General features: G+C 43.3%; 1 protein-coding gene across 5 annotated transcripts in view; it reads left to right on the top strand.

Annotated features, from left to right (window-relative positions):
• Positions 1-5,739: 5,739 nt before the first annotated feature.
• USP25 (ubiquitin specific peptidase 25) overlaps positions 5,740-16,528 on the top strand; it is a 145,823-nt gene continuing 135,034 nt past the window's right edge. For 2 of the 5 annotated variants that reach the window (XM_058661748.1, XM_058661747.1), the window contains exon 1: positions 5,744-6,073. In XM_058661748.1, the coding sequence (XP_058517731.1) occupies positions 6,029-6,073 (45 nt within the window). In that variant the 5' untranslated portion in view covers positions 5,744-6,028. Of the gene's footprint in view, positions 6,074-16,528 lie in introns of all 5 variants that reach the window. The other 3 variants (XM_058661751.1, XM_058661749.1, XM_058661750.1) reach the window with 3 other exon arrangements.

Here is a 16,528-nt window from a genome sequence, read left to right as displayed (position 1 = left end):
AGACAGTTATGCTGACATTTGATCTTGGGGTTCCAGTCTCCAAAACCATAAAAAGTAAAGTGCTACTTGAAAAAACAATTTAGAGATTTTGTTTTTAATTAAGAGATAGATTTTTACAGAGAGAGGAGACAGAGAGAAGCCTCCCATCTGCTGGTTCCCTCCTTAAATGGCTGCCATGGCCAGAGCTGAGCTGATTCAAATCTGTGAACAGTTCTGTTTTTGCTTTATTTTTGATGATCTTTACATAGTTGATTGGGGCACAAAGGGTCAAGGGTTACAGGAAAGTGGGTAAGACTATTATTTCCACATTCTTTTCTCCCCCTGTATCTGGGGTCAGGAGAGAAACAAAGGAAGAAGCCCCACCCAGCCTCCCACCCATCCCAGGTTCCCGATGTAGGTCATGCTCTGAGGGTCCTGCTCAAGCAGTTTTGATAGTTCAACAGTTCTGAATTGCTGCCAATCTCGCCGTTCCAAGCACAATTAAATCCATTCAGAATCCACTGGCTGACAATCTCTTCATGGTTGGAGTTCTGAGATCAACAGTTCAGTTGGAGGGATTTCCAAAGAAACTTGGTCTGAGGTGATCTCAAACCTGATTCTTGTGTGTGCTTGCCAGTACAGGGTCTGGCACCGTCCATTGCCCCAATCAGCTAATGCACATGTTGGTGGTTGCGATTGCTGGGTCAGAGCCCTGTCTTCCACGCGAACCAATTGTAGTTGCAGTCTAGCCTGATCCTGCTTACTTCACACTCAGCCCTCACGCAAACCAATGGGAGCTGCAGCCTAATTGGGGTGACTCCCTATAACCCCACCAGGCCTGTCCACTACCCTGTTTCCCATGCTTGCCAATATGTACCACAGATTTGTTCAGTCTGTCCCTCATCCCATTTAGCTCTCATACATGTCAATGGGCATTGAAGCCTAGTTCAACCCAACCAACCCTACTATCCAGCCCACACACATACTGGCCGGTGCCTTTCTGTCTAGCCACCCCTGCCCCTGTCCTGGCTTTCCTGCTCTCCAATGGAAGTGGTAACCCAAAAGGCAGGTGCCCACTATTTCCCTACTGGGCCACTCCAGCTCCATGATTATGTACTTTCCAGGTGGTTCTGGAGTTTAATTTGACAGAATTAACTCCTAGTGCCAGCCTTTACCAGCTGATGCTGCGGCAAAGCCCAACCAATCCTCACCTACTCTAATTTTTGCTTGCACAGGTCAGAACAGTCAGCCCAATCTGGCTTTTCCCTGATCTAGCTCACGTGAGGCCCTCAGGTGTTGTAGCCTGGGCTGGGCTGGTCTGCCTCTATCTCAAATCACGCTCTCCAGTGGGAGTGGCTGTCTAGCAAGGGAGCCCTCAACATTGCCCCTGCCGGCTTTGCCCCCTCTCTCCCTGGTTCTCACCTGTGCTGGTTGGGTGCTGCAGCCCAGTCTAGCAAGGCCCACATCGCCTTGGCACTTGCCAATGGATATTGTAGCCTGGCCCGGCCTAACCCACCCCCAGTCCAGCTGATGCTGGTGGGGGTTATAGGGACCAATTCTTTTTGCTGTGAATTACCTTTTAGCACTTCGTATTCATTTGTGTCTTTTTCAGTAAGTCCTTGTGATTCATCCATAGATCATTCATGTAAAACATTTTGATTATAAGCACCTGATGTTGTAAATTCCCTTTCAACACTGCTTTTGCTACACCTGATGGGCACTGTTTATTGTGTTTATTGTCATTTCTTCAGTGTATGGGTCATGCAATAGCATTTTCTACAGATGATTTTTTATTTTCTTTTTCATTACTTTAGCGGCACATTGGTTAATCTGTAATATGCTATTTAACTTCATGTTGTTGCAAATTTTCTGTTTTTCTCCCTGTTGTGGATTTTGCTTTCTGGCTCTGTATTTAAGAGGATGCGTAATAGAATGCATCTGGACCAAAGATGGACTTCCAGAGAAACTGTTGAAAATAGCCTGCTAGTAGGGTGCTGGATTCTCTGACACTGTCTATGCCTACAAAGTCGGGAAACACTTTAATAGCAGAATGATGGAATTATGACTGTTTGTGAAGGACTACCCATTGCAATACTAGAGGGGGAAATCAGCGTACGTGTGTGTGTGGGGGGGGAGACTTGTGGAGGAGGATGGGAAATTCCAGAGTCTATGGAACTGTATCACAAAATTAAAAAAAAAATTCTAGGACCACAAACTTGTGGTCTTCCACATGGGTATGATGGCCCATCACCCATTGTTTTTTCAGGCCAGAAACAAGGGGCTGGATCTGAAATGAAACATCCAGGGAACACATTAGCACCTTAATAGGATAGTGGCATTTATAGGTAGAGAATTAGCCTGCTTAGGCACCTCAGAGATATGTATAGTCTGTTGTATTTGGTTATGTCAGCCCTAGCAAACCAATGCAATACCAAAGGAAGAAAAAAAAATTATTAAGTTCTGGAGATCTTCAGAATGTAAGGCACTGTTGTTAGAGATATTAATAGATACATGTCTTGTCATACAGCAAAATATGGCCGGTTATTGAAACCAGAATCACCTCGGCTGGTTCCTAGACCTGGGGAAGGGTGTGGCAAAGACAGAGCTAGAGAGAGGAGGGCTAACAGGTACAGTTGGATGGAAGATACATATACTGTTCTATAGCACAGTGGGTTAGTGGGGGTGACTAGCATAAACTTAGTATTTCAAAAGACCTAATAGAATTTTGCGTGTTCCTAACATAAACACTCTGTTGCAGGTGTTAGAAATGTAAATTACTGTGATGTGATTGTTACATGCTGTGTACACGTAGGGACATGACGCAGTGTCCTGCTTAAGTATTTAGAATTACAGTCAGTGAAAAAGCATTCAACACTAAGACACTGTTTCCACTGGCAATAAGTTAGAATTGGACATGTCAAAACAAAATTCCTTACAGGTTATTCATTTATTAAGTATTTAATTGTGCAGCATTAGATAGGCAATGCTTTTAAGGGTTCTTATTCATTAATATCCTGTTACTAAATAGACCACTTTTTAAAGATTTATTTATTTTTATTGAAAGGCGGATATACAGAGAGGAGGAGGGACAGAGAGGAAGATCTTCCATCTGATTGTTCACTCCCCAAGCGGCCGCAAGAGCTGGAGCTGAGTCAATCAAAAGCTAGGAGCCAGGAGTTCTTCCAGGTCTCCTAAGCGGGTGCATGGTCCCAAGGCTTTGGGCCATCCTTGGCTGCTTTCCCAGGCCACAAGCAGCAAGCTGGATGGGAAACAAGGCAGCCGGGATTAGAACCGGAGACCATATGGGATCCCGGGCATGCAAGGCGAGGACTTTAACCACTACGCTATCGCACCAGGCCCTAAGCAGACCACTTCTGACATCATGAATTGACTGGGGTGTCCAAGACGGCGGGGGAGGGGGAATAACATTTGACATTAGCCTTCTTCCTCTTTCATCCTACGGTAAGAGGGCAGACGGGAAGGCCATTTCCAATGCACTGTATTAGCAGCCGTCATCCATGAAGGCCTAAGGATCTGTCATTAGGCTTCACCTGTGGATACTATGCTTGTGGAACTAATTTCATCACCCCCCCAACCCGAGACACCTTTAAGCCACAGCAGGGTTAACAGCTGAGGTTTTCATTTTATTAGGATGCCGCCGTTTAGGAGTTATAAATCAATATCATGGTCATGTCTAAGTCCAGTACCAGGCATATGAAAACTGACCCAAGCACAGCATTGACATAGGCATACATTTTGGAAGTAACTTAGGAAGTTCTGGAAATGGATTTTATTTATTCTTTATCTCCTTTATTCCTCCATCCTCTATTCATTCTGAGTATTCTTAGAAAGGAATGTCTCTGAAAAAACTTGAACTTTTCAACGTTCTCTAATAATATAAATTAAAATAGTAAACATGTTAAAAATTGTTAAGAACAAGTAGGAAGCAGTCGGAAGTAAGCCGGAAACAGGTAACCCAAGTAGGCAATTTTGCCTTCCCTATAAAGAAGAACTGGTGAGTCTTTTTCATTGAGATCAACAATTTTAACTTAGAACACTGAATTGTCAAATTCTTGAAAATTTTCCTTGGTATCTGGCAGTACTATTCTTAGTGCTACATTTTCATGCTAAATTTAACTTTCTTAAACTAAAACACAAATTTGACTTTCTTTTTGGAGCAACATGAGTATGTAATAGCGAAAATTATCTTGTATCCGTGAGGCCCTTGGGCATCTGACAGGTGGTCCTCTTTTCTGTCTCCGCGTTTTCATAAGAAAATCAAACGCACTGCCTCAGAATGTCTGCATAACCCCCCAACATTCTCGTTTCCCATTGTAACTTTTCACATTTTTCTGTCCAACATGTGGGACATCAGTTACAAAGTAACAAACCAATGCGATTCACAGGAAAGTCCACAGAGATGGTTGGTTAAGGCCTCAAGAACGGTGTCAGGTGAATAGTGTGATTAGAACTCCTGAAGAGCTAGGCTTCAAAAAAAATCAGATAACATTTCAATGATCACTTAACAAGCTTTGTTAGTGATGGCATTTAAACAATTACACCTCCACGTGCCTGTGTGTGTTAATTTGTGACCCTGTCCACTGTTTCTCCCTTCTTTTCTCAGCACAGTATTCTGACTTCTGTTCCCAGATTTAGCTCGTGGAACTCAGGATATTTTTTACGGCTACAGATTGCTTCCTCATAGCTTGGTTTTCCTCCCAATTCCCACAGGGTAATTATTCGCTTAATTTGATACGTGGGCTATCAGAACATCATCCAGACAGTGGTCAAGTTAGTAGATGTGTCCAGCCTATTTCACTTAGCATTCAATAAGTAAACCTTATTTCTCCCTATAGCCTGGCAGTAACTGGCACACATTGGAATGAACGAAGTAGATGCCAGATGTCAGCATTCATTTACGCAATCACTAGAGCAGGAAAAAAGTACATTTCAGCTGGAGGACTTCTGCCAAAGTCCTTCGCTTATTTGACTCCTCCTCTCGGGAAAATTGAGTGCTCCTGAAATTGCTAGAAAGGGAAGGGGAAGGCGCGGTGACAAGGGAGGGAGCCGGACCTGGGGACCGTGAGTGCGGCCGGCAGGGACTCGCGAGCTTTGAGCAAACGGCCACCCAGTCAGCCCAGCGCGGGGAGGACGCGGCCATAGGGTCAGCCCAGCGCGCGGGGACGGGGCTCTCGGGTCAGCCAAGCGCGCGGGGAGGACGGAGCTCTCGGGTCAGCCCGGCGCGCCAGGAGGAAGCGGCCACCAGAGCAGCCCTGCGCGCGGGGAGGACGGGGCTCTCGGGTCAGCCCAGCGCGCCGGGAGGACGCGGCTTTCTCGGGCCCCGAGCGCGGGCTCTGTGCAACCTGCCGCAACGTCCGCTCCGCGTGCCCGCTCGCCGCGCGCGCCTCGGTCCCAGGCTGGAGAGCCGGGCCCGCGGCAGGGGCGGAACCCAGGCCTGGGGAGGGGCGGGGCTCCGCAGAGACCACGCCCCCTCGCCCCCGCCCCGCCCCGCGGGTCACAATGTAGGGTTAGGGCGGCTTGGAGGAGGGGCCTGAGGCGGGGCGGGGGCGGTGTCTGGGGGCGGGGCAGGCGGCTGGGGGCGGGGCCGGAGGGGAGGAGCAGTAGTCCGGGGAGGAGGAGGAGAAGAAGGAGGAGGAGGAGGACAGCGCCATTCGGCCGCCCGCTCCCTGCTGCCCCTCTCTCCCCGTCCCCGCAGTGGCCCGCCGGCTGTCGACCCCGGAGCGCGCGACCCCGTGACGCGGCCCTGCCTGCCGGCCCGCGCCCGCGCTCCCTCCCGCGCCCGCGCGGCGTTCGTCCTGCCGCCCTGCCGCCCAGGGGCCGGGCCGCCGCGGGCCAGGCGCGCTGAGGCGGGCCGCCGCCGTGGCCCTGGCCGTGGGCGCGTGGCCGCCTGGCCGCGGGGCCGGCGCCCGGCGAACGCCGCCGTCTTCGCGCCCGGCTGGCGGTCGGCGTGGCTCTGCGGAGCTCGGCGGAGCGTGGCAGGCTGGGCTGGCGGGGGCACGAGCAGCCGGACGCCGTCGCCGTGGGGGCCATGACCGTGGAGCAGAACGTGCTGCAGCAGAGCGCGGCGCAGAAGGTGAGGCGAGCCCCCCGACGGCGGCTCCGGCTGCCGACGCGCGGTGCCGGCCGGGGCGGCCGCAGGCTGCCGGATGCTGCCGGGCCTCGCCGCCTCGCCGCGCCCGGGCCTCGGCCGCCCCGGCCTCGCCGCCGCCCCAGCCCCTCGCCCGGGGGGGCGTTGTGCCCCAGGCCAGGCTGCGTGTGGGAAGCGCGGGGCGGTTTGCGGGTTTCAGTCGGGTTCTTTTCTACTGTTTGTCTTGTAACAGAAGGTGCCGGGTACTGATAGAGACCCTCGCATTCCTGCAAGTCTTCTGTGTGGCTGCTGCTTTAAACTTAGGCTCCCTCCTCTGTTGCCTGTATTTACAAGAAAATAGGAGAGCTAAGTGCCCTCCAGGTGAGCACAGTATGGGTTGCCCGGAGGCATCGCAGGTGGAACCTGTGCGGGGCTGGGTTGGGCTGTCTCCCATTTAGCTTTATTTCATTTTATTTTTTCTTCTTCCTTTTCTCACCGGAGAAGCCTTCGCTTCAAGGCAACCTTCTGGCTCTGTTTTTCCAGGAATCTGTTGTCCCCTAAGTTTGACCTTGTTCACTCTGTCACCTTTTGCAGTGCTCATAACATTGACATGGTCACTCACCAAAGGGCAAAATGAATGTTGAAGCTTCAGATCTTTAGGGTTGAGCACTGGGACACCATCGCTTCCTACTAAAATCTGCTTTCAGATTTTTTGGTGCACTATCATGGCTTTTGCCACATCCTGAGCGGTAGTTGGTGGGGACTTCTCCCCGCCCCCCCCACACTCCTCCACCCCCCCCCCCCCCGGTGTGAGAAAAGTCCTTTGAGCAGAAGGGAGACAGTTGGCCTAGCTGTGTTGGAATTCTGGGGATAAGATAATTAGAGTTTACTCCGAGCAGCCACCAAAGCTGTGTTTAGTTGATCTGGGTGAGTAATGACTGCTCCACCCTGTTTGTAGTATTGGCACAGATGGCTCCTAACCTGTGCTTGACTGGAGGGTGAGGCCTTCCGTCCTAAAATGGACGATCTCTGCTCTCAGCCCGCTCCGTTTCTGCTTTAGGATTATTTTTAGAATTTCTTGGTACTGTTTGAGGTAACTGAAGATGCGCAAGGATTTTGAAAGCAAAGATAGTGCCTTGTTACTTCCGGGAGGTTGAAAGTGGACTTTGAAACTCTGATGCGCCTGTAAATTTAGGAGATTATTGTGGACCGTAATTTACCTGTGGAGAAATGGTTCTGGGTTTTATACTGGGAGTTTGAAAGAGTTTACTTCCTCGTCCTCTTTATTCTGTTTTTAGGACCTTAAACTTCAGTTTTTGGTGTTGAGTCAGGAATTAAGACTGACGAAGCATCACATATGTAGCTGCTAAGCAGTAATTAACAGTTTGATGTCGTTTTGCTGATCCTTGTGTTTGGTATTGATCATTGAAACTTGGTTGTTTCATTGTAGCTCAGGCTTAAGCACGTCTTACTGTTAACTTTTTGCTGGTTGACTTTGACTAAACTGCACCTTTAGCCTAGAGTCGGATACTGCAGATGCCGTTGTGTGGCTCAGAGAGGTTTACACGTACAACTGTAGAATAAAGAATCAAGTTACTGAAAATGATATTGGCTTGTCAAGTCTAATTTCCCAGTTTCATTGCCAGTGAAAAGGGTAGTTGATCCAAAATATTACCATTATGATGTTAATTTTAATGTGTTTAATATTATTTCATTGATACTGGGGACGTTTTCTAGAGCAACATAATCCTTATTATACTCCCATTATATTTAATTTTTTAAAAAGCTTTTAATTTGCTTTCCATATTAATATATAATTGCGTTGACATTCATATTATAGCACTTAAACTATATAAGAATACATTGTTTTAAACTGTTTACCTCACACAAATTAACAATTGTGAATCTGGTAAGCTGGTAACTAGGAAGTGAGCTTCATTCTTCAGCAGAAACAAAAGTGAAACTCTGGTGTATATTGGTTGGCCAAAATTTCAGCCAGTTTTCTGCTGATTTTAAAAGAAAATGTGTGTACAGGTAATTGGCATTTTTAAAGAGAACAGCTATTTTATAGTTATCAGAATGATTTTCTATGGATTCAGGATTCTTTTTTGTCTGTTTTGCAGAGGGATGGGAGATTCATAGTATGCTTTTGAGAAAGCCGCACTACAAGAGACTTCAAAGTGCTTCGAATAGCTCGTCACAGTGTAGTTTGATGAGAGAGGGGGTTATTTTTCCTCCTGTGTTCTTCGTTTAAATTTGTTCAAGCTGGACAGTTAAGAGAGGTAGTAAAAATTTTTAGAAAACTGCTTTTTTTTTTCAGTGAAATAGTTGGCAGTAGATTAACAATGTTAAATCCTGTGCTAATTTTGGTTTTGAACTTGTGTATTCAGCCTCTGTGCTGGCATCCCTATTTAGTAGAGTTAGCTAGTAAGTAACCTGTTTAGTTAGTAGTATCCTTAGATCTCAGAAATTTGAGACTTACTTGAATTCCATTATGCTTTAGGGCTTGCTGTAGGAGGTTTCCTCCCAGGCAACAAGTTGGTTTAGAAGGGAAAGTGAGCAGGATAATGTTTACATACAATGTATCTCTGTGAGTTGATTGAAGTGAAAGGTGCCTGAGAGTAGTTACTTTTCCTGTGTTTCACTGGAGAGCTTAGAGCAGTTCCTTGTGCTCAGTAGAATTTGGCCAATATTTGATGAATGAAATGCTGCGTGGATGATTTCTAAAAGAAATGCAACAATAGTTCTTGCCTCAGTTTCTGAGATTAAAAAAAAATGTTCATGCAAGGAAAATAGTAGTGGGAATGAAAAGGGGCGTGGGTTAGATTGGGTCACTCTTCTGTGACTTTATGTGAGTTATTAAATCCTTCTGTGTCTTCCTTTCAACCTAAAGCTGGTATGATGAGACATAACCAAATTTAGGTCTGAATAATTAATGGCATTAAGAAGTATTCTGTCTAGGGTGATTTTTTTTTTCTTAAATAGTGGAATATAGATGCAAAGAAACTTAGGGATCTTACTCACTTAAAAAAGTTTTTAAAGTCAGATATCCGGAGAGAAAGAGAGAGAATTTCCATTCACTGAATCAGCTGGAGCTGAGCTGATCCAAAGCCAGGAGCCAGGAGCCTCCTCCGAGTCCCCCATGCAGGTGCAGGGTCCCAAGGCTTTGCACAATCCTTCACTGCTTTCCTAGGCCACAAGCAGGAAGCTGGATGGGAAGTGGAGCCACCAGGACACGAACCTGCACCCGTATGGGATCCTGGCATATGCAAGGCAAGGACTTTAGCTGCTAGGCTATGGCACTGGGCCCTGTAGTCACTCTTCATTACATTGTTACACTAACAAGAGTTAGGAGAGGTGTCACAAATTAGCCAAATTGAGAGTACAAAAAGGCCCTGGATATTTATAAAGTGGCCTCATTATAGTTTCTTAATTAAAATAACCTGAAGTTAGAAGACTATACAGTATAGCACTTGACAGTTAACCATATTTAAATCACTTTAAATGTTATATAAAGGAATACTCTTTACTAGAAAAAGTTGTTCTGTGCCTCCTGTCAGACTTGATTCCCACAGGTGACTCAAGCTACATGGTTTCTTATTTTTTTGCCTGGTCTCCTAGTTGTGGTTTGTGTAGGAAGATTGTCACCAGTTTTAATGAATTCTAATCAGTGCTAATACTTACATTTTTCATCAATATTCTATGTATAGTCCATACAGATAAATCTGACCTTTTAATGACAAGTTATGTCAGTTTTCTTGTTTCATTTGCTTTCACTGAAGATATGAAATTAATAGCGTTAGTGTTAGTTTCTGTTGCACGTTATCACTATTTGAAAACTTACTTTGTTTTCTACAGGTTTCCAAAATAAATTTAGGTATTGATGCTTCTCAAAATTTTTTTTTATTTTGTGGTGAATGATGATGTATTTTATGTGTGAATAGTATGTTAACAGTAATTGCAGTGGATGACACAAACATTTACTGTGTAGTGTTAGGCGCTGTGCTGTGAGTCATATACATTGTTTTTTGGATATTCTCTTCCTGAGCACCTTATGAAATGAGCGCTGTTCTTTTTCCTGTCTTACACATGAAGGGTCTTAAGTTCGTGAAACATATGCTGTGTGAAAACTATGCATGGATTTCAAAATTTCTTTTGTACCAAAGTACATCTTAATTCTATCGTAAAGCGCCGTTGTGTGACTGAATGAGGCAACATCTCATCTCCAGTTGCTGCGGAGGGTGGGAGTTGACCTCAGTGACTCCTTAGACTGCACCTAACCACAGTGCAGTGTTTGTTTGATCTCGTCTCTTTGGTAAAGTTCTGATAGGGATGCATTGTTTCGGTGTATTTCCAACCTTCCTACATACATTTTAATGTATTATTTAGCATGTTTGTGCATGTGTGTTTAATGAGATTAATTTAAGATACTGTTTCTCTGTATTCGAGCTTTTAAGATAGGGTTATGTCATAAATGATTAGAAAGCTGTTTTTTCCTATGCTTCTCACATTGTTTAGGATTAAATTGACCTATTCAAAAATAATCGTCTTCCATCACCTTTTTTTTAACATTTATATTTTTTTGATGTGAGGGTGATTGTGGAACTCCCATGCACTGTGCCATGCATTGGTTCCGCTCAAATGCCTTAAGTGGAGCCAGACTCTCCACCTTGTTCTCCCTGCAGGCCCCAAGGCTTGAGCTGTTCTCCGCTGTGGCCTCCTGTGGAGTCAGGAGCCAGGGTGGAGGTGGGGGGTGAACTCAGGCACTGACCCAGGACATGGGCATCTTACCTAGCATCTTAACCAGTAGACAGACTTCTGCCCTGTTTGCTCATGCTCGGTACAAAAATTATTTGTTGCTTTGAAGATTAGGTGAATATGACATAGCAGGTCTGTTGCTTATTAGAGCGAATTTCAGTAAACTTTGTGAATTGTACTTTGTTTTTATGCTCTAAACTCTCTGAGTCCAATTTAAAATTGATAGTTTTAGAAAATATAGCTATTTTTTCTCATTTCATTTAGATTTCCACAGTTTTCTCTTTATGTGTGAATATCCCTGTTTTTGCTCCTCTTGTTTTTATCGATGTTCAGCAGGGTCTTCCCAGAACTCAGCACTTTGCTTGATTTGTCAGTGCTGTTTTTCTAATTCATTATACTTGTGTCGTTATTAATTTCAGTTTTCTTGTCTGGTGGTTGTTGAATTACTATAACTTGAAAGTTAGGACTCTGACCATTGTACTTAAGTGAAAATGTTTTGGGTAGTGAATGTTCATCTTAATTTTTGTTTGGCTTTTGACCTTTTTTATTAACTTTTTTTGGGGGGGGTTTACTTTCCAAAGTGATATTTCTGAAGATTTATTTTAATTATTGATTCTGTTTCACTACATTGTGATTAGAAGATATAGTTTGTAATAGTTTTGTAAATTTGTTAACACACATGATCAAGTACATGAGGTATTGATGAAGATGTGAAAGGGGTGTGTACTCACTGGGAGCTATGTATTTATATAAATGAAATGAACACTCAGTGTTTGAATTGTGAATAGTTTTTTTGTTAATTTATGAGATGTACCTCTGCTTTTAATGAAATTTGATTTGTACTAATTCATCTTGTATTTCTAATAGATATCCAGCTTTACCTTTTTGTCTCAGAAGTTCATGATTCACAGGTGGTAATCTATATTTAATCTTTTTAACTTTTGGCTTTGTGTTTATCTTCTTCAGCTTTGTGAAATGATGATGTTTTCCTTATGTCATCACCTGCACTCTTGACTTTAACATTTTTTTTAAATTTCTGCTATTCTATTTTATTTTTAACTAAATATATTACTTACATAAAGTTTTCTGATAATTAGAAAATTGATTTTTAACTCCTTTCCCTTGCCCCTAATCAGGTAGGATGTGTTAGCATATCTATACAAGTGTTGTGGAGAGAGCATGTAATTGTAGTTCTAGATAATGAATTCTCTTAATTGTGCTACAAATACATTAATATCTGACTCATTTAAAAATTAACTTGATTTTAACTTTGACATTGTGTAATATTGTTTGATGCTTTGCTGTCAGTCTACTATTTGTTTTGTAGATACTTTTTAAACTTTGTGTAAACTTTAAACTTTTCTCTAGTTTGAGAATAGTAATCACATCAATATTAGTATCTGTAAAAATGTTGACTGATTTCTTTTTAAAACATATTTGGGTGTTAGGGAGGGAGGGAGGGAGAGGGAGAGAGAAGAAGGGAGAAGAAGGAAGGAGAGAGGCAGAGAGAGGGAAGGAGGGAGGGAGATGGAGAGAAGAAGGAAGAAGGAAGCAGAGAGGTGAGGGAGGATCAAGCAAGTGAGAGCTAACTTCCATCTGCTGGTTCAGACCCTGAGTGCCTGAATCAGCTAAAGGTGAGATCCTAGAACTCACATAAGGGCTTCCATTAGTCACAGGAACCCAGCATTTTGAAATGTAGACATAAGTCTCTTAATTGCTAGGCTAATTGCCCGCTTCAGATTATTTTGTAATACTGGTTTTATAAATTTATGTTTAAAATGTATTTTTGCTTCGTTGTTAAGTACAGAGGAGTAATATATCAGTTGTGTCATGAACATTTAATACTTGCTCTGAAGTGTGGATTGCTCTGCTTCAGGCCATGAACTGTTTGTGTTATAACATTCTCAATAAGAATCTCAGATGAATCTTTTGCACTTTGAGTTTGAGAACCACTGGTTGAAGTTAGTATTCTCTTTTTTTAAAAAAGATTTATTCACTTGTTATTACAAAGTCAGATATACAGAGAGGAGAAAGAGAGAGAGGAAGATCTTCCTTCCGATGATTCACTCACCAAGTGAGCGCAACGGCCAGTGCTGAGCCGGTCCAATGCCGGGAACCAGGAACCTCTTCCGGGTCTCCCACGTGGGTGCAGGGTCCCAAAGCTTTGGGCCATCCTTGACTGCTTTCCCAGGTCACAAGCAGGGAGGTCCATGGGAACTGGAGCTGCTGGGATTAGAACCGGCGCCCATATGGGATCCCGGTGAGTTCAAGGCGAGGACTTTTAGCCGCTGGGCCCAAAGAAGTTAGTATTCTCAAAGCTGGGAATGCCCTTATCACTTATTTGAAGAACTGTAGTGTTCGTTGGGGATTGGATTATTGCAAAGCATCCAGTTTAAATATGGGAGCAGAATCTGAAACATGTTTGCATATTCTCATATGAAGTATTTCACCTGTGCGCTTTGCTTTCCACTGTGGAGGAGCTGAGTCTTCTCTCAGGCTTTGTTCTAGCCAACCTTTGTAGGGGAACCCAGAGCCTCGAGTGCACACAGATGGGATTCTTGTTCCTCTCATTGCAGTGGAGCAGTTGGTCTTCATGTGTTGAATCTGTGAATCAAGCAGTTGGGAAGTGGATTATGTTAAAGTAGTGATTTTCCTTTTTTTTTTTTTTTTTTTTTTTGTAATCTCAGGTTTGTGCACACACAATTTATAAAGAATTTTTGGTCTAATATGGCATATGAAAACTCATATATAGTTGAAGAAATATATTAGAATTACTTTTCTTTGTACCACTTTGGATGTGAAGTTGAGTATTTTCTAGAAATTTGCTTTATGTCTTCGCCAAATTGTCTTTCTCTCACAAGCCCACAGCTGCTCTCTTAACTGTTTTTCAAATTGGTGTTACTCTGATCTAACATGTAAGAATGAGATGAAAGCACCTATTTGAAGTCTATAATTAAATGGGAAATATAGAATATTTTCAGTGCTAAAGAACATTCTTGTGTCACCCTTATCCTTCTCATTGTTATCACCACACTTCTTTTTTTTCTTATTAATTACATTGCATTATGTGACACATTTTATAGGCACTGGGATTCCCCCCACCCCTCCCCAAACCCTCCCCCTATGGTGGATTCCTCCACCTTGTTGCATTACCACAGTTCAAGTTCAGTTGAGATTCTTTCATTGCAAGCACATACCAAGCATAGAGTCCAGTACCTTATTGTCCAGATAAGTTCAGCGGCTTCTTGGGGAGATCATCTCTGTTCTGAAGGTAGAGCCGGCAGAGTATCATCCTGATCAATTAAAAGCCCTGACATAACATCAGCCACAGTTTATAACGTTATGGAATTAATTGACATGGTATTGAGTAACCAGTATGTTAAAAAAAATGCAAGTTCTTAACTACATCCTGTGACTTCTTCATTGACATTTCATTTTAGTTTATATACAACTGGGTTCTATACACCTTAAAATGGCTATAAATTACTATTCAGCTGTTTCGTGTCTATTTTCATTATAGTATTTAGCAGTTTATAGTGTTGGAGCATGATTTTGCTGAACCTGGCTGTTTTTCGGGTAGCCTAACTCTAACTCTAACAAGACATATGTCAACAGTTTAGGTGCAGAACAGTTTTAGGAGGGGTGTGCAGAGAAATCTTCAGTACCCTAGTGACGAGTAACTAATCTTTGTGTCCCACCTAGTAAGATACAAGTGAATCCACACTGACCATTTCCTGTCTGATTCTAAGCTTTCCTTGTTGTTCTCTATCTATTCTAGATTGTTTGTTTTGAGGGGATTCTGGAGTGATCCTGATGGTCATTGCGAGAGAGGGTGGGAACCCAAAGTTGGAACCAAGCAAGGACCAGAGAAAGCTCCCTTCCTTTTCCCGAAGGAACTTTACTGTTCTTCTGTTTCTTCAGACCGCTCAGGGCTCCTGGCTGTTGTTCTGATGCCCTTGGATCCTACAAGGAAGGATTTGGACTTCTTCCATCCCATGTGGTAGATCCAGATGGGGGAGGGTGACATCAGAGTTCTCGGCCTCCAAAGGCACTCCCAATTCCCCGTGGTCTCCTTGGTAGTTGGGATGTAGTCCTTGGTGCCCATACACTGATGGTCCTTAGTGAGGATCTAGGAGTCTTCAGGGTTGGGATGCAAGCCGCCTCCTGTCCTGCTGCTCAGCTCTGGGTTCCCCGCCTGCTCTGTGCATATGACCTCCTGTTAAGAGGTTGTCAGGATCGCTCTTGATTCCCTCTATATGTCTTTGTAGTTTATTGTGTAATGCTGATTCGAGTCTGTTGTTCATGAGTTACCAGTTATGATCCTGCTAGGCCATACTTCACGTCTTCCTCACACATTCTAGGGAGATGGAAGATTTCTCTGCTCTCCCGCTCCATTACAGAATAACATAGGATATTAAAAGTATATTAGGTTTTACAGTTCTTTGATGTAGATCATAAGCAGTCTGACTCACATTGATTGTTGGTTCATTCATTGGTTACTTCACAATATCTTACTGCATGTGAGATAGGCTGTTTGAGGTTGAGATAATATTACATTTTACAGGTGCTATTTTTCATATTGACATCATTTCATCTTAAATTAAGGAAACATGTGGTATCTAACCTTTTGGGATTGGCTCATTTCCCTTAGCGTTATGGTTTCCAGTTGGGCCCATTTGGCCACAAAGAACTGCATTTCGGTTTTTTTTTTTTTTTCTTAATAGCTGAGTAGTATTCCATGGAATAAGTAAACCATAGCTTTCTTATTCGGTGTTCTGCTGATGGGCATTTCGGTTGCTTCCATGTTTTTTGCGATTACTGATTGTGCTGCTATGAACATAGGGGCGCATGTAGGTTTCTCGTGTAGCAAGTGTTTTGGATATATTCCTAGGAGTGCTATTGCGGCATCGTATGGTATGGTGATTTTGAGTTGAGTGTTCTCCATACTGATTTCCATAGAGGCTGTAGCAGCCTGCAGCCCCACCAGCAGTGGAGTAGGGTTCCCTTTTCCCCACATCCTCTCCAGCAAGTGTTGTTGGTGTTTTTTTGTGTGTGGGCCAATCCTACTGGCGTTAGGTGGTACCTCATTGATGTCTTAATTTGGATTTTCCTTATTGCCAGGGAACTTGAGCATGTTTTCATGTGTTTGTTTGCCATTTGGGTTTGTTCGTTTGTATCACCACACTTCTTATTCTTGGTCATTATTTATCTGCTGTTTATCCCTGCAGTTCAGTTTTGGCTCTTAGTTTTTCACATAAGTAGAATCATTCAGTATTTTTGTTTGTTTCATCTCCTCTTGTTAAAAACATGTTGTCAAGGTTTGGCTGTCTTTTGTTGCATGTATCAGTTTATATGATTGCTTAAGTAACATTTAATTATGAATATTCCTGCACTGTGGATTCATGTACTTGTTGATATAGAGGTTGCTTCTGGGTTTTTACACCTAGGTATGATATTGTAACACAAGTGTTTGTAAGCAGATCTATGAATAGACAAATTTTCATTTCTCTTGGCAATAATACACAGAAGAAAATGATTTTCATTTTATGTTTCCATTGGTAATCAATAACAACCTCTTGTGGTCTACGTTTTTTTCAACAGTGGTTTTATTTACATGTTTTGTTGATTTCAGTGAGTATAAAGTGATACTAATTATATTCCATACAGTGATAGTAATTTTTATTTTCCTGATAGTTAAAGTGT

Source organism: Ochotona princeps, chromosome 3 (assembly GCF_030435755.1).
Source record: "Ochotona princeps isolate mOchPri1 chromosome 3, mOchPri1.hap1, whole genome shotgun sequence".
NCBI lineage: Eukaryota > Metazoa > Chordata > Mammalia > Lagomorpha > Ochotonidae > Ochotona > Ochotona princeps.
Note: the sequence above shows the minus strand (reverse complement) of the source record. Positions and strands in the feature narration are given on the sequence as shown.